Source organism: Phycodurus eques, chromosome 10 (genome assembly GCF_024500275.1).
Source record: "Phycodurus eques isolate BA_2022a chromosome 10, UOR_Pequ_1.1, whole genome shotgun sequence".
NCBI classification, from domain to species: domain Eukaryota; kingdom Metazoa; phylum Chordata; class Actinopteri; order Syngnathiformes; family Syngnathidae; genus Phycodurus; species Phycodurus eques.
Window position 1 is genome coordinate 8,698,539 of NC_084534.1, and position 20,921 is coordinate 8,719,459.

Sequence of the window (20,921 nt, forward strand, 5' to 3'; positions counted from 1 at the left end):
ACTCTCATGGGCACAAGCATGGCGAGTGAAAGCTCTTCACAGATTCATGTAGGTAAACAAACTGATGTGCGTGTTACCCCAGATGTACATCACAGCGGTTTACTATGAATACATTTCTGTAAAAATCTTTCCGTCACAATGAGATCAAAAAATGACTCAGTAGTCATTGCTATGCTCAATGAACATAAGAATTTCTGACTATATTTTGCAGAGCAAGGGAATTTGTTTCACTGCGTCATGAAGAAAGTTTCAAGTAGAAGTTGGGTGAAATCAGACAAATCAAAGAATACCTGACAAAGATGCAGGCACAGAAGTAGAAACTATTGTTAACACTTAGCACCTCAGTAGGTTTGAGTCCCCTGGCCAGAAATCTTCAGAGTCAGTGAATCGATTAACAAGCACTTAAAAGTGGAACGGTGATAAAAATGAAAAAGACAAGCCACTGAACAGCAACACAGCAGTATTGACCACAAATGTGCCACAAATAAGATGACCTCAACTTCTTATAAAGGCAATTTCTTTATTTAGATGCCTCACATTCCACTGAAATCCTTTTCACCAACTTTATTTGGTGCTAAAACCACATGATATATAAAGATTATTAGTGAGGATAAGCGGTACAGAACATGCATGGCTGGATGGATAGTCACACATACTGTAGTAAAAACACCTTTGACCAGTCTTGATCAGTGGCAGACAGTTGTTCTTTGGTGGACAGCGTTCCCCTTACTATGTGTTCAGACTTGGTGGAGTGAGTGGACTGCCCCAGACTTTCTCCCCACCTCATCACTCCGCTGGGGGCCATCTGCTGCCACTGTACCATACACAGGTTACACGCTCACACAGATTAACAATCTTAGAAAAATGAATTGTTATTATATAAAAAGAGTTTGTTTTAAGTAGTCATTTGTTCTGGACACGCAAGCACAGCCTAGAGGAAAGTGTTCATCTTTATCTTTCGCCAAATTTGTAATTTTGCTGATGGGCTGTTTTATCGGTTATTTGCATCTAAATCCAACATCAAAGAACATGGTGACCATAAATCCCATTGCTGTGTGTGTTGTTTGCACCCAAGCATCATAGGTTCATTGGGCAAATGCTAAAAATCAAGCAATAAATTATTCAAGTTGCCGAGTGTTCCCCATAAAGTTTTCGCCTGGCATGCTTGTGACACTGAGGTCACTCATGTCTCGGACCCCTGTCAGCGATCGGGCCTTAGAACTGGCCCCACTGTTCTCACCTTTACAGTGCTGCTGTTGGTATATCACAGGTAACCAGTAGGACAGTTTTGGTGTTTTAATAGAATTTTAGTCCCAGCAGTATGGCACAATTTTACACAATTTATACATTTTCAACAATTGCCACAAATGTATGACCAATAACGTTGCAATGTACTTTCTTGGTACAAATCTCTATCACACTGTTATCTATCCATCTATCCATCCATTTTCTGTATCGCTTATGCTTACAAGGGTAGCAGGTGTGCTGCAGACTATCCCAGCTGACTTCGGGCAAGAGACGGGGTACACCCCAGACTGGTCGCCAGGCAACCGGGGCACATAAAGACATACATCCATTCACACCTAAGGACAATTTAGAGTCTTCAAATAACCTGGCATGCATGTTTTTTGAATGTGGGAGTAAACCAGAGTACCCGCAGAAAAACCCACACAAGCATGGGGAGAACATGCAAACTCCACCGACCGAGGAAGCCGGAGCCCATGACCTCTGAACTGCATACACAGATACATTATTACTTAAATTGAAAAATCAGTTTCTGTACATTTTTTGGGGTGAGTTGCTGCATGGATCGAAGAAGAATGATGGTGGTTGAAAATGTTGGTGCGGCTCGTGATATAAGGTACTGTGTTTATCTGTATCATTATCCGGAAAGAAGAAATTTATATACAGGTACAGTATTTTTACCATCTCAGTCACAATAGCATTAATGGAACTTTCATTTGTCCAAATTTAGAAAGGCACTGCCCATCTTTCCGTCATCTTTTAAAAACAGAAAGAAGCCTAACTTTTTTTATGACATGCCACAAAAGTAAAAGTTTTTCACTTACTGTCTCACTTCAGTGACATTCTGGTTATGTTTGGTCATTAATACAGGGTGGGCCATACATTTCATACATACAGTGGGTACAGAAAGTAATCAGACCCCCTTAAAATTTTCACTCTTTGTTATGTTGCAGCCATTTGCTAAAATCATTTAAGTTAATTTTTTTCCTTATTAATGTATACACAGCATCCATGTTGACAGAAAAAAACGGAATTGTTGAACCTTTTGCAGATTTATTAAAAAAGAAAAACTTAAATATAACAGCCATAAGTATTTGCTGTGACACTTCTATTTGACTCGGGTGCTGTCCATTTCTTCTGATCATCCTTGAGATGGATCTACACCGTCATTGGAGTCCAGCTGTCTTTGATTATACTGATTGGACTTGATTAGGAAAGCCACACACCTGTCTATATACCTGTCTATATAAGATCTTATAGCGCACAGTGCATGTCAGAGCAAATAATAATCATGAGGTCAAAGGAACTTCCTGAAGAGCACCGAGACAGAATTGTGGCAAGGCACAGATCTGGCCAAGGTTACAAAAAAAGTTCTGCTGCACTTAAGGTTCGTAAGATCACAGTGGTCTCCATAAATGGAAGACGTCATCATGAGACAACCAGAACCCTTCCTAGAGCTGGCCGTCTGGCCAAACAGAGCAATTGGGGGAGAAGAGCCTTGTGAGAGAGGTAAAGAAGAACCCAAAGATCACAGTGGCTGAGCTCCAGAGATGCAGTCGGGAGATGGGAGAAAGTCAACCATCACTGCAGCCCTCCACCAGTCGGGGCTTTATGGCAGAGTGGTCCAACGAAAGCCCGCATGGAGTTTGCTAAAAAAAAACAAAAACTGAAGGACACCAAGATGGTAAGAAATAAGACTTTCTGGTCTGATGAGACCAAGATAGAACTTTTTCGGATCATGCTGTGGGGGTGTTTTTCAGCTGCAGGGACAGGACGACTGGTTACAATCAAAGGAAAGATTAATGCGGCCAAGTACAGGGATATCCTGGACGAAAACCTTCTCCAGAGTGCTCAGGACCTCAGACTGGGCCAAATGTTCACCTTCCAACAAGACAATGACCCGAAGCACTATAGTAACAAAGGAGTGGCTTCAGAACAACTCTGTGACTGTTCTTGAATGGCCCAGCCAGAGCCCTGATTTAAACCCAATTGAGCATCTCTGGAGAGACCTGAAAATGGCTGTCCACCAACGTTCACCATCCAACCTGACAGAACTGGAGAGGATCTGCAAGGAGGAATGGCAGAGGATCCCCAAATCCAGGTGTGAAAAACATGTTGCATCATTCCCAAAAAGACTCATGGCTGTATTAGCTCAAAAGCGTGCTTCTATTGCATAGTGAGCAAAGGGTCTGAGCAAATTTAAACAATTAATTTTTTTTTCTGTCAATATGGGGTGCTGTGTGTACATTAATGAGGACAAAAATGAACTTAAATTATTTTAGCAAATGGCTGCAATATAACAAAGAGTGAAATATTTAAGGGGGGCTGAATAGTTTCCGTACCCACTATACATACTGATTTTATAAATCAAAAACATCAAACCATACAGCATGTGACATATGTTTCAGATACCCAGTACCCTAAAAAGATGCATTTGAGGAATGTATTACTATTAGTAGTAGTAGTAGTTGTAGTAATAACAGCAGGTAGTAGTAGTATTATTAGGTAGTAGTAATAGCATACTATTAGGTAGTATGCACAGAAAAAAATAATACATTTATCAAACGCAGCTGAAACATGCCGTGTAGTGTTACTCAAATACCAAATCAAATGGTGGGCTAAGAATTTTCCACAATACTACAAGAATAAAAACAAAAACAAAACAATTTTAAAAAAACATCTGAAGCGAAATGTTGGTTCCAAAAAGCTTAAAGGTGATATCGTAAAAATTATAAGCAATGATGCAATCATCATTTTTAATGATGCTCTCGCAAGTTTGTCATCTATTTTCTCTGACATCATCAATATACTGTTCCCAAGGGACCAATTGCGTGAATTCTGGTGATTTTTTAAATATGCTGTGATTAATCAACCACCATTATAGTTGTCAGATTCTGTCTTTGACATTTGGCTCTGCGGCAGCATCACTCAGCATTCACGCACAATTTCTTACGGGATTGCAATTTCTTATTTCAGTTGCTATTGAAGCTTTTTGGCTGGAAATACAGAGATTTGACGACAGAGTGTGTGGGGAGGCGTCACGCTCAGTAGGGGTCTGCTGTCAGATTAGCCCTGTAGTGGGAATTGATTATTAGCTTTGACAAGGAGAACTATGTCCTAGTTATGTCACAGCCAACGAGGCTCTTAGTGAAGAACATCCCTTTTAACAAGTCAAACGCTCATGTCTCTGCAGCCTCGCTCATCGCCGCACTTATCCCAGTCTATATGAAATTTAAGCCCCCAGCCATACTTTGGACACCCCAAAAAAGGTGAAAATTGCACAACACACACACCCATTAATCTCTACCACAGGCTGGCCGATGCTACCTACCGATGTTGTCATGTAGCTGCTGTAGCAGTAAATTCTCAACAAGAGGCACATGCAGATGCACGCTCATCGTTAATCACTGATGTGGAATGAACCCTTCTGTTCTGCCGCGGGTGCATATAGCCAAGCATGGCAGGTTGTCATGGTACATTTAAGATTCATCCAGGGGGGAGATACACATGGATGGTAAGTGAAAGAAGGAAAGGGAAATGCTGCAAATGTTACATTGCTGGTCAAGCAGATGGTGAACGGTTTACTTGTGCTACAGTAAAATGTGCACGACCCGCTCCAAATTAATTTGGTCTTATTTCATCCAGCATGCATCACAATCATCTGTTTGACAAATAGTGCCACTGCATGCGTTAAAAGCTGTTTACAGTTCCAAAATAATGGGACTAGTAAATGAAAGAAAATAACTGAATGTCACATCATCCAGCCTCCGTTGAGCCAAACCTGCCGCACATATGGATATTCACATATGAAATGAACAGAATGAATCCATGATGAGGTTCAAATGGAAACATTAACATCATTCTTTTTTTCTGATGAACACACATCGGAAAAGTAGGACAAACAGTGAATTCGTCTGGGTCTGAAAAGAGGCTTGTGTATTTTGGGGAGTTGGGGATAGCTACTATGAGCTCTTGCAACACAATGTGATCTGATTCGAGAAACACAAAAACAAGGCAGATCTATGTCCTGGGGTAAGTGTAATGAAGGAATAAAAACAATGGCATAACCACACAAAAAAAGGGATTGGTTTATTAATAGCCATTAGCACACTGTCTGCACCTTTTCCACAAATCTCTGGGCAAACCCATGCTATGTTTGTGTCATTAATACTGGGCTTGTGCACTTTTAACTGTAAATGAATCCCCATTGATTTGAAAAAAAAAAAAAATCTTAAAATCTTCATTTTGCAGTGATTCATTGAAAGGAGGTCAACCATGCTCTCAGCAGCGTGCCAAGTTAAAAGACATTAACTATTCATTAAACCCATGGTCACGTATTCCCATTTTGACTCAGACGTAAATCAATTCTCCTCGTCACACATCAGATGTTCAAACATTCTGCTACCTGTCAAGGAGGAATGTGTGATGGACTTCCATCCATCAGAGCTCTCTCACCATTGATCTGACAGATTCACTTGTAAAAGGTTCACATCAATGTATGTTTATCAATTCAAGCCCCACGCTCTCTTGTTTGTCCAACAAAGCAGCTTGTAACTAACATTTTGAATCAAACACTCATTCAGTTGTTTGTATTTTGTATCTGTGTATTTCTAGCCCATTCATCATGTTTGTACACTACTTTGTCAGGATGTATTGATGCCCGATCCGGCCAGATCCTGACAGCCACAGTGAGTTAAGAGATTATTTTGATTCTATCTTTCAGAGGCATCCTAGAAGCATAACAGATTGTTAGAGAGCCAGGTACAGAGAAAGCATGGATTTGGGAAGACATTGAAAATAAATTGAATAAAATTGAATAAAAAGCTCTGAAAAAAAGACGTTGCTAATCATAAATCGCAAACATGTTTGGTAATGTATCTGTTTACATACTATCTGGGCAGCACTGTGAAATTGTGGTTAGCACGTTTGCCTCAGAGCTCTGAGGTTCAGGGTTTGAATCTCGGCTCTAGTGTTCCTGTGTGGAGTTTGCATGTTCTTCCGTGCCTGTTTGAGTTTTTGGCGCGTATTGCGGCTTCCTCCCAAATAAAAAAAAAAAACATGCATGTTAGGTTAATTGAAGACTCGTGTTGTTCTTTCTAAAGTCAGCTGGGATAAGCTCTATGTCACCTGTGACCCCGAAGAGGACAAGAAGATGAAGAAAATAGATAGATGCATATGCTAACTGTTGGTATACAGTATACAGTAAGTGCCCTTCCATCGCGGGGATTACGTTCCTGACCGCATCGATGATAAGTGAAAATCCGCCAAATAAAATAGGGTATTATGTTTTTATATATTGTGTGTTTTTATAACATTTAGGGTACGTAAAATGTATTTTGTCTTCAAACACAATTTTAAAACAATACAAACATATTTAAAAAGTTACTATAATATATTGAGAGAGAGCAAGAGCAATGGATAACAACAATATTGTCAAACAGTATAAAAAAAAAAAAAGTGATCCGCAGGGCGAGAAGCAAGAGGCTTCTACTGAGCAATGAGCGAAGAACACAAAAGCTAACCAGTGGCAGGGAAAACCATAGAGACGCTGTGATTGGCTGAATCAGTAGATACACCGTCCCTTAGTGATGCGCGAGATTTAAACTCATAAACAAGGCTGCAAAATGCCGCTAAATTGCAAAAATACACCCTATATTAAATTAATTACAGTTACAAAAAATAAGTACATGTTTGCATCCTTTGGTTGAATAAAGGTTAAATAAATTTTAAAAGTAAATATGTATAATTATATATTTTTGACACACAAAAAAAAAAAAAGAAAAAAAAATTAAACAATTTTTAAAAAAATCGCTCGCTCGCTTTGCTTATGCCACCACAGAAGGGTGCCAAAAAGCGTCAATGCATGTATTGCATGATCAATTACATTAATAACCCCAATTATAGACCCTGGAAAGGCATGAACATAAGCATTTACACTGTGCATTTAGCACATCTGCCTCACAGTTCTGAGGACCGGGGTTCAAATCACGGCCTCGCCTGTGTGGAGTTTGCATGTTCTCCCCGTGCCTGCGTGGGTTTTCTCCGGGTATTCCGGTTTCCTCCCACATGCCAAAAACACGCATGGTAGGTTGATTGAAGACTCTAACTTGCCCATAGGTGTGACTGTGAGTGTGAATGGTTGTTTGTTTATATGTGCCCTGCGATTGGCTGGCGACCAGTTCAGGGCGTTCCCCGCTTCTCGCCCGAAAATAGCTGGGATAGGCTCCAGCATGCCCGCGACCCTAGTGAGGATAAGCGGTCAAGAAAATGGATGGATGGAGTTTTAAACCTTTCCTGTGCAACCTGTTTCCCTTTTTTTTTTTTTAAAGTTTGTATAATTTATAAAGACCATCTTAACTTTGTGACGTGATCACTAAATATGAGGGTATTTAATTGGATGACCAATTACATTTCAAATAGCAAATAAAGTAAGGGTTTATATTTAAAATACTTACTGGCTATCAAAATGTTTCTTTCACTTTGGCCCGGATAATAGTGACTTTACAGTAAAATAATTAAGTTAAATGCCATCTTGTTTTTAGCAGCGCTTTGACAACATGCTGATTATGTAAACTCTCCTCTAACCCCCAATAATAGGAGCCTGATTACAGATTTCAATTAAGATACTTATAAGTGGTACAGAAAATGGATGGATGCACGAATGAAATATCTACTTTCCAAGGCAATGTTGGACCTTAGACTGTCCTGTCATGGCAGCCAACAACACAATATTAATTGTGAGTGGACATTTTATGAATTACGAGCTTTTATGAACAAAGAAAAAAACCTCAAGGTTGTTCTGATAATTTTGAGTTCAATAGCTGCCAGTACATTCATTATGAAAATGTAACATTGAATTTAATATCCGGCACATACATGTATATACCTTATCTTCTCGTCAACTGGTTCCACACTATTTTGTAAGATAAATGCATTGCATTCATTAAAATGAATGCAATAGTTGTAAAACAAAAATGTAATATTTTGTGTGTGTATGTGTGTGTGTGTGTGTGTTGAGGCTAACTACATGTTCATGTGAACATCTTTCCACACCATGGGAGCCATGGCAACACCCTGCCATGAGGCAACAAAAAAAATAATGACGTTACGAGAAATATAAATTATTTTTTAAGGGCTTTTTCCATTAGGCTTTATTTACACTGTGGCTTTAAGTTTCTTAGTAATTCAAATTTAGTGCTGGACGCATTTCTTATAATTTTCTCAACAACAGAAACAAGCAACATGCCGGGAAAATGTGTAGATAAACAACTACAGCGGGTCCTTGTTTAATAACAGTCTCGACATACTGTACATTATTTTGAGGTTGTGCATGGTGCACAATTATTTTGTCCAGCGGCTTTACAATATGTCATCATGTGGCACAAGATAGCAGACTCAATAAGGCCATACTACAGACTCCTCCTCCCACTTGTTTAAATGCTTATACTGTCATCATTACGCCACTAGCCACTATTGCCAATCATTTTTCTATTCATTGGCCTATGCATCTCCGATGTACCATACGGTCTCCCCTCGCTATTCTACCGCAAATGGCAGAAATCTCCAGGTAATTGACGCCCCCCTAAAAATGTTTATATTTGCCCATAGATGCCACAACATGGCAGCAATTTTTTGTCTAAATGAAGGTCCTAAACTCACTTCAACAGTAGTTCCTTGGCACCAAGATGCAACAAAATGGGAGCAAATATAATACATAAATCACATTTGGAGCCATGAACTCAACAAGCCAATTTATGGCTCGTGATAGAAATAATCGAACATTCAAAATACAGATCAGTTGCACTTCTATCATTTCTATTGTATACGCTTTTAATATCACTTAAAATAACTTCAATTGAGGTTTATGAAACCCTGTACGTTAATAAAGTTTTCATGCAAAGTTGTTCTTTTTTACAAGCGCAAGTGAGGCATATTCAGTCTCTTGCTTCGTTTTTTGCTTCCTTGCTTTGTCTCTTTTCCATCTGAAGCAAATGATGTTTGCGGCTGTTGTAGTTATTTTCAATTTCAAGTCGAATCAACATTCACATTGTTAAACAGGAATGTCCCAAAGTTGGCAGTGTAACACTATACAAGTTGCCTCTGTGTGTGTGTGTGTGTGTGTGTGTATGTGTGTGTGCTCTCTGTGGAACAGTGGCAGCATTTAATGCATCAGTATCATTTGATGAACCTGATGAAACATTTCTTCTCCTCAAGCTGTCTTCTGTGTTTTTCTTAACAAGGACATATTGCTAAAGGTGGGTTTTGTGCCACCGAAACAGCTGAATGAGTACTGCTGTCAAATGCATATTTATTCCAAGAATTGAGATGGTGAGAAAAACAAGCTAGAGTGACATTGGATGATGGTGCATCATGTGCTAATTAGTGAATAACGTAAACATCCATGGGGAAATACAAAGGTCTGATTCACAGCTGCTTTGCCAAACATCTTGCGAAAACATTCAAATATCATGTTTACAGCTTAATGTGGTGGAACTGTACTTTTGCATTGCGATTGCTCTCCGCATATTTGCTCATATTACACTGATGAAGGGTAACCTACAGGGTAACCAACAATGCAAAGTTATAGTTTGTAAAAGGCTTTAACAAATTCCACCATCTGACCTCACATACGTCTACTAGATTTAAAAAAAGAGGGGAAAAAACACGATGTTCATACTGAGCTCGAGCTGTAGAAAATAAATCACAAACATATTGTGAATACATGTGAATAAGTGACTATCCATCCACTTGTCCTCATTATGGTTATCGCACACATTGACACAACTAAATCCAGGTGTGCAGAGTTTTTTCTTTGAGAAGTGATCTCCTTTACTTTACAACACTGCAACACAGCACATCAGCAACAGATACAGCCATGTGACGACAATCGCTGGACATTGTCTACTGAATTCGAGGCATGAAACTTCACATTCCTCCATCACTTGCGATAAAACACCTGTTGCTTTATGTACTAACTCAAAATATGTCTATGTCATATGCAAGTGCTGTACACTCATACAATATACAGTATACAGTATATTAGTGGCCAATAGTTACATAAATTGCTATATTACTCATTTGCTAATTACCATACGTCACCATTTCGAACTTATACACGTATAAGAGTATACACTCACACGTATATATATATATACACTCTTATCGACCTGCAACACACAGCACATCAGCAACAGTTGCAGCCACATGTGACGGCTTTTTTTTTTTCAGCAATGGGGTCTTGCGTAGTGAGCATGCATACAGGCCATGGTGGCGGAGTACATTCGTCACGGTTTTCCTGTTTTGACAACAGTACCTGCTAATTCCAGGTCTCTTTGAAGCTCTCCACAGATGGTCCTTGGCTCTTGCACAACTCTTCTGATTATTCGTTGCACTTCTCTGTCAGAAATCTTGCGAGGAGCACCTGATCGAGGCAAATTTATGTTGCTATGATTGTCTTGCCCCTTACGTATTGTGGCCCCAACCGTGCTGACTGGAACGTTCATAAGGTTAGATATGCGCCTGTAACCAAGGTCATCATTATGTTTTGCAACAATTAGTTTGTGATGGTCTTTGCTCTTTGCTATCATGATATGTGTCTTGACTCGCAGCTTGGCAATGAGACCGTTTTGTAGGCCATCTATTAGGGCTGAACCAGCTGATATTCATTTGCACTGACAAGGGGCTGGATTGCTGTTTGATTATTGATAGAATTTAGGTGTTGTCTTGGCTTTCCGTGCCTTTTTGCACCTCGCTTTCTTCATGTGTTCAATACTTTTCGCCTGTGTCATTTCACAATTTTACACACAACTTACTTTTTGAGCTCATTTGTTCTACATTCTTTGTATTTATGGATTACTTGGGTTGTTTTCAACATCTGGTGAAATTTTCAGGTCAATAGCACCTTTGGAAGTATATTTCGGAATAAAAATGGTGACGTGTTAAATACTTATTTCAGCCCCTGTATGTACTTTAGAGATGTATACAGTATACTCACACAGACAAAGACAGCAAAGGGGAAAGTGATCCCTGTGATAGGAAGATGAACAAATATTTGTTTTTATCAAATAGCTGGAGGAAGAATTGAGTTGATGTTAAACAAACACAATTTGATTTTATTCAAAATGAGTTTACTCACACCCAGACTACAAAATGTTTCATTTCCATTGGTATAAAACCAGCTGGAACAGGAAGCATATTTGTGCACAAAACTTGTCCTGTGGCAATTTTCTACAATTGCTAAAGTTGCCCTAACTGTGGGGCAGTAACTGTTTGTGGTATTGTTTTCCTATTTCAAGATGATAAAGGATACATATTTTGGTATACCACCGACATGAATATTTTACATTCTCCAATATACAGTAGCTCGACTACAAATATTGTCTATAGATGCACCCAGTGTTCTTGCATCTTTGTAATATGATCTAACCTACTCTTTTATGTCTTTTGGTGACCTTCCCCAGCATCCATTGTAATTGGGAAATGGTGGTGTGAGATGGAACCATGTCTGGAGGGAGAAGATTGCAAGACTCTGCCTGACAATTCTGGATGGATGTGCTCCTCTGGGAATAAAATCAAGACCACAAGGGTGAGACCTCAACAAATGTGTCCACGCCCATGTGAAGTCATAATTCACAGATGTGTACGTACATACACAAATGTGCCTTTTCATGTACATCTTAACAAACATTTAATAAACACATATTTGTACACATAATTCATAAAATATGAATGTGGTAAAAAATTTCATTAGAAGTTAATTTGAATTCATTGAATGGGAGTTTTTTTTTTTCTTTTTCAAAATGATACAAAAAAGTAGCAAAAGACTTCAATTTGTGATAGTACCAAATCCTATGGAGTGTTGGGAAAGTTCATTTTCTTCGCGAACTAGTTCAAAGTTAAGTTCACCGTTCCAAAAATGAACTACTTCATCGATCCTTTTTTTTTTTTTTTACGTTGCTGACGGGCTATTACCTTCAAAATACTGGCATTTCATTTTCCCATTGTTGCCACCCATTCCGTCCACACTAGTAGGCAGCTGCAGCTTTAACCCTACAAGATCAAAAACAGAAGTCAAAATTTGCTGCTTGAAGAGTATTTTTTTTTAATGGGGAATTAAAACAAAAAACAAGACTTTTGTCCTTATTGTGCAAACAAAAACACACAAGACAGCATGAAAGGAACGAGGGTGAAAAGACATTGATAACTTTGGATCCCTCACAACTCTGGCTGACTATATGAAACATATATTATATTTTATCTATTCTTATATTACAAAACAAAATAAATTCCATCCATTTTCCGTACCGCTTATCCTCACTAGGGTCGCGGGCATGCTGGAGCCTATCCCAACAATCTTCGGGCGGGAGGCGGGGTACACCCTGAACTGGTTGCCAGCCAATCGCAGGGCACAAATAAACAAACAACCATTCGCACTTACATTCAACACCTACGAGCAATTTAGAGTCTTCAATGAACGTACCATGCATGTTTTTGGGATGTGGGAGGAAACGGGTGTACCTGGAGAAGACCCACGCAGGCACGGGGAGAACATGCAAACTCCACACAGTCGAGGCCAGATTTGAACCTCAGAGCTGTGAGGCGGATGTGCTCATCCAGTCGTCCACCGTACCGCCTAAAAAATAAATTCCATATTCCAGTGTGATCGTACAGAGTTTTAACGTCGGCATTCTGATACATATAATAATTTTCCTAATAATAATTTTTTACAGCTTTGTACTGTATAACAAAAGAACCACCACAGAACACATTCCCTCCCATTTACGCAGAGTCCCTGAACGCAGCTCACATTTTTAGGCAGCTGCGACGTGCCTGCCAAGAATGGCGGCCGTAGCCGCACTGAATTGGTTGCCAAGCACTGTGTTTATCCCCCAACATATGAAGACTCGTATATAGTGTGTTCAACCGGGCTTTGTCCTGGAAGTCACTAACACAACCTGTCACTCTTGAATGAAAATTAACTTCCTTTCAAAAACCGTTCACAGACGTCAGAATGAGCGCGTTCTCAATGTTCATCAGGCAGAAATGAATTCAATTCACGTTGGCCCAAAATATGAACTAGTTAATAAATTTTCATTCATTGAACTCGTTCAGGTAGAACATTGATTTTTCATCAACGTGTAAGGGAAAGTAAGGAACTCCATCCATCCATCCATTTTCTTTACCACTATCCTCAGTAGGGACACGGGATACTGGAGCCTATCCAACCTATCATCGGGCAGGAGGCGGGGTACACCCCAACTGGTTGCCAGCCAATTGCAGGGCCCATAGAAACAAAGAACCATTCACACTCACACCTCCGGGCAATTTAGAGTCTTCGATCAACCTACCACGCATGTTTTTGGGATGTGGGAGGAAACCGGAGTTCCCAGAGAAAACCCACCCAGGCACGGGGAGAACATGCCGAGTAAGGGACTCAAAAACAAAATGTAACAGCTTGTCCTATAAATGTAAATGAAATTTAAATTGTTAAATCACAAGAATATGAATAACATTTTTGACACCGTAAAAAAATAATAAAATAAAATAACAATGAAAATCTTTTTCTGACGTACTTTACAGCTAAATAAAAATGTGCTTCAACTCAAAATTAAACACAAAAATCAGGCTGGGGCAAACACAAACCAATTGTCAATAATATGGAAAGGATAAAACAAGTAAGTGAGAATCCATCTAAAGCTGAATCTTCTGTAAGAATGCACAGAAACCAGTAAATGTGTGACATCATGTTAATCAAGGTGGACTCTTCATCGTATGCAACCTATTCGAGCGCCCGTAGTAGCAAAAACAATCACAAAGTGGGAAGTTAGAGTGGCCAGCACCTCAGGCCACACTCCTCACTCAGATAAAGTTAACAGCCACTCTTCCTCATTGCTGCCCTTCGGCGCTGAGCGCCGCATACAAAAATAATAAAGGGAGTTAAGTCCACCAAGCCAGCAGTCCAGCACACCGTGACAGGTTGATCACCCGATTTGTATTCGTTTAAGCAACTCACACCCACCGCCTGAACACGATCAGCGTCTTTTTTTAATGACAATGACTTTGAATAGAAGTAGTTTAATTTGACGGTAGGGGCAGCCAGTGAAGGTTATACTTCTAAAGGTTGTCCTGCAGATGTATACAACAGCTCATAGACTTTCACCAGGCATAAAATCTCCAGAAAGGAATTGGCCGTTTGGGGTCTTCACGGCATTTTAAGGTAGGTGCAGCGCTTTGTTCCCTCCAAAGAATGCATCTTAATCTCAATTTTGTCCTTTGCACCAGTCAAAATACAGTAGCGTGAGATGAAAGTTAGATAATTGAACCTATTGAATAGAAGATATTGTTTGGTAATTTTACACACATTGGGAAGACTACTACTCTAAATTCAATGAGTGAAATGGCTCAATGAAATCTTCCAATTGGTGAGGCTTGAGGCTGTTTTCTATACAATACACATATGTCCTTTTCTCTTGACCCTCTCTTTGCAGAACACCCAGCCATACTCCCCTTTTTAGCTTCTGGAAGCAAAATGCAGAGGAAACGGCAACCGAAATTGAGCTGCATTCTTGCTTCTATAAAGGTTAGTTTTTCTCAAGCTGTTCTTTGTTTTTCTTTTTTTTCTGGTCACCCTCGCGTCATCGGCGTCAGGCAGTAGAAGTGGGACCGAGTCATGTTCAATGACGTCTCATTAACCCAAATGCTCAGCGCAAAATAATCAAGTGTGTTTACATGCTGCGCATGATTAGGCAGGCGTGACACAAATGCGAAATGCGCCACCACCCACAGTAAATATTCATCACTAAGAACCAGTAGAGCATTGAAGAAAGGTACTGTATATGCCTTTTCATGGAAGTGGTTGGGTGCTCATCTCTAAAACACACGGTGCACCGATACGAAAACCTCTGTTTTCTCTCTGTTGAGTGCGTAATACGGTGGCTTATTTCTTTCCCTTTGTTCCACGTCCTGATCTTGTTTTTGGCAACTGTGCAGGTCTGCTAACAGGTCCTTGTGCCTCTCTGCCAATCCTATTTGGAACTAATCTGCGACATGCTACTTACTGTTCTCTGTGTGTACTCCCAGTTGTGAATACAAAGTCCTGTTTGATGTGTTCGATAACAGAAGGAATTCTGTGTTTGTTGTGCACGTATGCTCGCATGTGTGCTCAAGAACCCCAGCCAGGCCTATTTTATTTCAGTTTTTGGCTCTTGTTAAAGGCCACTTGATATACCGATCCTCTTACATGGGTCTCGTTGGAGCAGCTATCAGCACACTACATAGGCCACGGTCTCCATGAAAGGCCTTTTATCCTGCACTCTGCTCTCTTCTTTGATCCAAATTCCTCATTCACCCTCCTCTGAAACCAAATGGCTTCATTTGTGTTTGTTCCTTCATGAGCTCGAAAGCCCACAATACAACATTTGTTTCTTTTCAGAGGACAATTGACCAGCAGGTTTGCATTTTGCTCTGAAAATCCTTGCTGAAGCACAAGGCTGCAGGCACACACACACACACACACACACACACACATACACACACACGCGCGCGCGTCTGCACCCATTTTATAGAAATTGGCTTGGACTCTTAAGAAGTCGTCCAAAGCCACTTCCTGACATCCATCTTTCATCTTTTCTTTCTTTATGTCTTTCAGACAGGAGGGAGTCCTTCATTGCCTATTCTGTAGTAGCAGACAGACAAAGCAGACAGACCATTTTGTTTGTGGAAGTCACAGTGTCAAAAAGGCTGTGGAACACCTTCCAAAACGCTTGCCCAACATAGATCTGCATTATCCGGTCCAGTGGCTAAATCGATCGGTCAATTTCGTGTGCTTCGAAACAATTATACATCTTAAGAGAGACTTAATTAAATGGGTTGTAATTTAGACGCTTTTTCTCCCACGCATTCTTTTTGTTTCACCTTGCATTTAACGATGCTGCAAGGAATGTTATACATTTTATAAGGTGAAAGCTTGAATAGTGAATTAATGCCAACAGAATCAAGTCAGTGATGCCGAACATACACAGTAAAACCCTCATCTAAAATATAATACATTTACAGTCATTATTAGCATAATGCAAAAGGCTTGTGAGAAAAGGGATTAGATATATTTCAGGTCATTTATGAACTTAATGTTGTTTGTGTTTGTTTGTTTGTTTGTTCACGCTTGACATCTCGCAGATGTCTTAACCTCACATTATGAGGATTTAAACCCTAATTGCTATACTCGTGGTCAGTGGCCTGTTTGTATTTTCCATTTTCTATCTATTTTTTTAATACTGCTCATCGTCGGGTGTGCCGGAGCCTATCTCAGCTGACTTGCTGATGCACCACCCACTTACACGAAGCAGTAGTTACAGTAGTGATGAGACATCCTGACACCCAAATCCTCGTAGATCTTTTTACTCATTAGATAACTATATATTCTTTGGCTATGCTGTAGCTTATGTTTGTCCCATCTTCCTGCACAGTCTGACTGTATCGTCATTGGCTGTTTTTTGTTTTTTTCACTCAGTGATCATGCAATCGTTGGTGTAGATGTACACTGGAATTGGTACATCGCGACCACTTGGACAAAATTAAGCAATTTACTGACCAACGTGATAACATTTTGGAAATACATCTCCAAGGTTAGGAATGTGTCTCCTCAAAATATACAGGAAAAGGTAACAATTGTAGTATCTACCATGTTGCACTTTTTTTTGTGTTGTTTGTTTGTACAGTTTTTTTTATTTATTATTATTATTTTTTTAATATAAATAATTTAAATTATTTGGTCAAAGGCATTGCCTTAGGTCGTTTCACATGTTTTTTTTATTCTGTTTGTACAATATTTTAGTGTTATCCATTACTCTCTCCCTCATCATATTTTATGTGTTTAGTTTTTAATTTTAAACATTTTAGGACAATATATTTTCCCAAAAACTATCACAACGAACGATAGTATTGTTGATGTTTTTTTATGCCATTGATAGTGATATTAGAGCATAATAATTCAAGTACATCCTTTTTAAGAATAATTAACTCAAATAATATATTGAACATTATCAATAAAAAATATAAATAAAACACTCTCAGGCTCTGATCATAAAAAATGCACTTGAACAAACAAACATTTGGCAGAGATTAACAGATTACACACAATTTTGCTTTAACAGGCAATATACTGCCAATCAAGTTGGCAGTTCCAGTTGGTTAAGAAAAAGTGCAAAGTATAGCAAGAATAACAGCACAAGTAGATTAAAGCAACCTGTTTTGGTCAGGATTTGTACTACTTTTCAAGTCTGCAGCCTTTTAACTTATTTCATTTTGCAATTAAACTTGTAAAAACAACACAATGTATTGTTACGTTATTGTTACATTCATGGTCAAAGTAGACTGTTATCTTAAAAATGTGTCAGTCTGCATTGAGAAGATGCATGCATGTGTTCCAGTCCAGTCAACCACTTGATCATTCCAGGGACATTGAATGCATCTTCATCCTCAGCTGTTCCATCTGGAGAAATTCTAAATTAAGACTGTGGGACACAAAAACAAAACTCTCTTTATCTGTAATTATTTTCTTTTTGTCAACAGAAAAACTGGATAGATATTGTACATAATCAAACTCTTGCAGGAAATCCTACAGGTTATTGCGGATTTGTGCTTACCTTTTATGGGAATTCCGTCTTTAAGCCGTACTGGTTCGAAGTGCTGAATTGTATTTAGTAATGTAATCATCATAAGATGATAAAGAAATGTGGCCAATGGCCAAATACTGTACTATACATTACGGACAAGTCAGTATGGTAGCTAACGTTACCAATATAGCGAACGGTTTTTAACTGGTAAATTGTTGATAAACTGCGGCTGTGCACTTCTAACATGTTACTCGCATAATGTTACAACATCACTTCTTCCTAGTACAGCATTGACAACATATACAATAGATACTTATAGTTCCTTAAAGGTCAGAGGACAAAGATGTTATGGGGTCAGTAAAAATTCATATTTACATTGTTTATATGTTATGTAATACATACACGTCATTTCCAGCAAGTTGTCAACTATAGTTTAGCTAGAATTAGGTTTTTATTATGCGTATTGAGCACTCCCTAAACAAAGCCGAAGCTCAAGCTGCCGGGGTATACTTAATCTATCCACCGCAAAGTCTACCGGAAGTGCCGTTGCAATTGCCAAACACATCGCGCTACACTCTATACACAATGGCGAGCAACGTGTTGGAATATGAGGAGGAGAAGGATTTCGATCCATAATTTACCTACTATCGCATCCTCACTTGTCGAACATAGAGTCATGAATAAAATATAACAGGCATGCTCTTGGGGTCAAGCAGAAGCATGTCTTTTTATCCAGTCATGGCTAGAAATAATGGCACCCCAGGGGTGCCAATATATTTTAGCACGACTATACGTATTATAGTATATATTCATATACTGTATGTTTCAGTGACACGGCACAAGCTTTTACATAGTATGCAGTATTCCTATACATTGTGTGCCACTCGCTCGAGTAGCTTGATAACACGCTGCACAGAAAATCTTTGCATTGTTTGTTGGCTTGCCATATAGGTATAAGTAGAGACAACACTACTGAAAAGTACTGCGTGGGTCTTTTTTTTCCTACTGCCGAGTGCATAACAACCATAATAGAGTGGTAGGTATCTACAAGGAAATCCTCACCTCTTGCCTGCGCCGCTTTGCCGCTGCACCGTGGCGGCTGCGAGATTTAGTTCTCTTGCTGGCAGTTGAGGTCCCGATGGCCGTAGGAAAAATAGTTGGCAGCGCAGCTGGTTTCATCCTCTGCCTAACTACACCTTTGCTGTTCTGCTAAGTCTTTCTCAAAACACGCCGGTTCAAAGGGATCAGCACAGAGTTCTTTGACCTTTAAGGTGATCGAAAATTGAATTTTACATTCTTGTCGTTGTCTCTGCTCAGTGTTACACGAAAAGAACAAAAATCACATCCATGGGCATTAGCTGTCACTCAAAACAAATTAGCCGATGAGAAAGCTTTCCTCATAAAGCCAACCCACCCGAGAGGTTTGTGCCAGAAGTCACAGACAGACACGGAAACGCACGCAAAAAATTCAGAAACATATGCGAAAAAAGCAGAAACGCAAACACAAAATACATCGCGAGCACAAAAAACAGAATCGCACGCCAAATTCTGTCATCGCGAGCAAAAAAAAAAAAAAAAAAAATTTCATTGCAATTACTAAAGTCTCATTTTTTTATTTGCAATTTTAAAAGTTTTGCGTTAATCTTTTTGGCACAAATCTGATTCCATATTTATGCTGCTTAACTTTCTGAAATTGTACTGCTACCAGCTCGCCGTAAGAAAAATTAGCTTTGAGTATGCTAGTGCCCGCATTGAAAAGTTCGCACGCACGCGTGCATACATACACGTGCACACAGGAACGCACACGACCAATCAGGTGGAAGGCTCCTGCCTTGTCCTCCACTATCTCTGATTGGTTTAGAGACCAGATGGGTTTCACGTGTCTGCTTTTAAGTCACGGAAATGTTTTTTTTATTCCTCAAATGTCTGGGCGTTCAGGCCGATCCTCTGTCTCATTTTTTTAGCCGGACCATCCAGAAATTGGGGCACATATGCGACCAAATTAGTTGGACTCTAGGAGCCCTGTTGTTAAAAAAATGAATACGCCGGATTTCCAGCACCACGCCGGAATACTAATCCATAGCATTGCATCCTCATACATAGATTGCTCTTACTTTATGTGTCCCTGCTCATTTTTTTGCATCTCAGACACGGGACGCACATTAAACGAGATCTCTGAAGCGGTGTATCTGTTGCTTGATCAGTAAAAATTGTGGACTATGAAAGTCTATGGGCCTGATTTATTAAAGGTTGTCGTGTGCAAAAACGGGCGCAGACTTGATTGCCCACGCAAAAAGATGTGTAAAATAATCTACTAAGGCACGCAGGATCGTGTCTGCCAAATGTAATAAATAATCCCATAGTTCATTTTGAATGTTCTGTGAGGTGTATATGCAAATCAGAATCTGAATATGAATTATTTTATTGCCATGGTAAGTGAAAGGCACATCAATGACATGAGCATCGGGGGGGGGCAGGGTATGTATTTTTCTGCTTGTGTAGCCATTTTTAAAATGCCAAAAACAAAAATTATCATGACATTTAGTCGATTCAGCAATGCAATTTTTGAGTTTATGAGTGTTCTAAGCGTCGGCTTGGAGCCAGTCAGCTATGACAAAACTCCTTTCAACTCTGAATCTCCTTGCATCATTGTCATTTCAGTGCACTGTTACAATAGTCTCGTTCTGGCCTCTCCTAGAGCAGTTTTTCAGGTGTGCTGTCCCAAAGATAGGCACTCAGGACATCTTAAATCAAACAAAACACTGGCTTTTATGCAATTAATGGCTTCCCCAAACTTATCGAAGCAATGGATTTTTTGTATTCCACTAACACTTCTAACTTCATCTTTGTGCTTGCGATGCTCTCCCAAATGTTCCATGGTGAAAACCATCAGCCCTAACTAAAGTGCACAAACCTTTTTAAATACGTTGGTCTCCACTGCTTTCCACGTTTTACCAACCACAATCTGTTAGAATGAGTGAACATGCAAAAACTGGTCCTTGTCCTAATCTTCTGTAAATGTCGTCGCCATCAAATCATCAACGGGTGTGAGATGAAAAAAAA

The 20,921-nt window shown here is 39.5% G+C and overlaps 1 protein-coding gene across 3 annotated transcripts in view; it reads left to right on the forward strand.

Moving 5' to 3' along the window:
- The window catches only part of LOC133408796 (chemokine-like protein TAFA-1), a 165,581-nt gene that overhangs the window by 136,067 nt on the left and 8,593 nt on the right, over positions 1-20,921 (forward strand). For 2 of the 3 annotated variants that reach the window (XM_061688029.1, XM_061688028.1), the window contains exon 4: positions 11,706-11,830. In XM_061688029.1, coding sequence (XP_061544013.1) covers positions 11,706-11,830 — 125 coding nt within the window. Of the gene's footprint in view, positions 1-11,705; positions 11,831-14,732; positions 14,825-20,921 lie in introns of all 3 variants that reach the window. The other variant, XR_009769319.1, reaches the window with a different exon arrangement.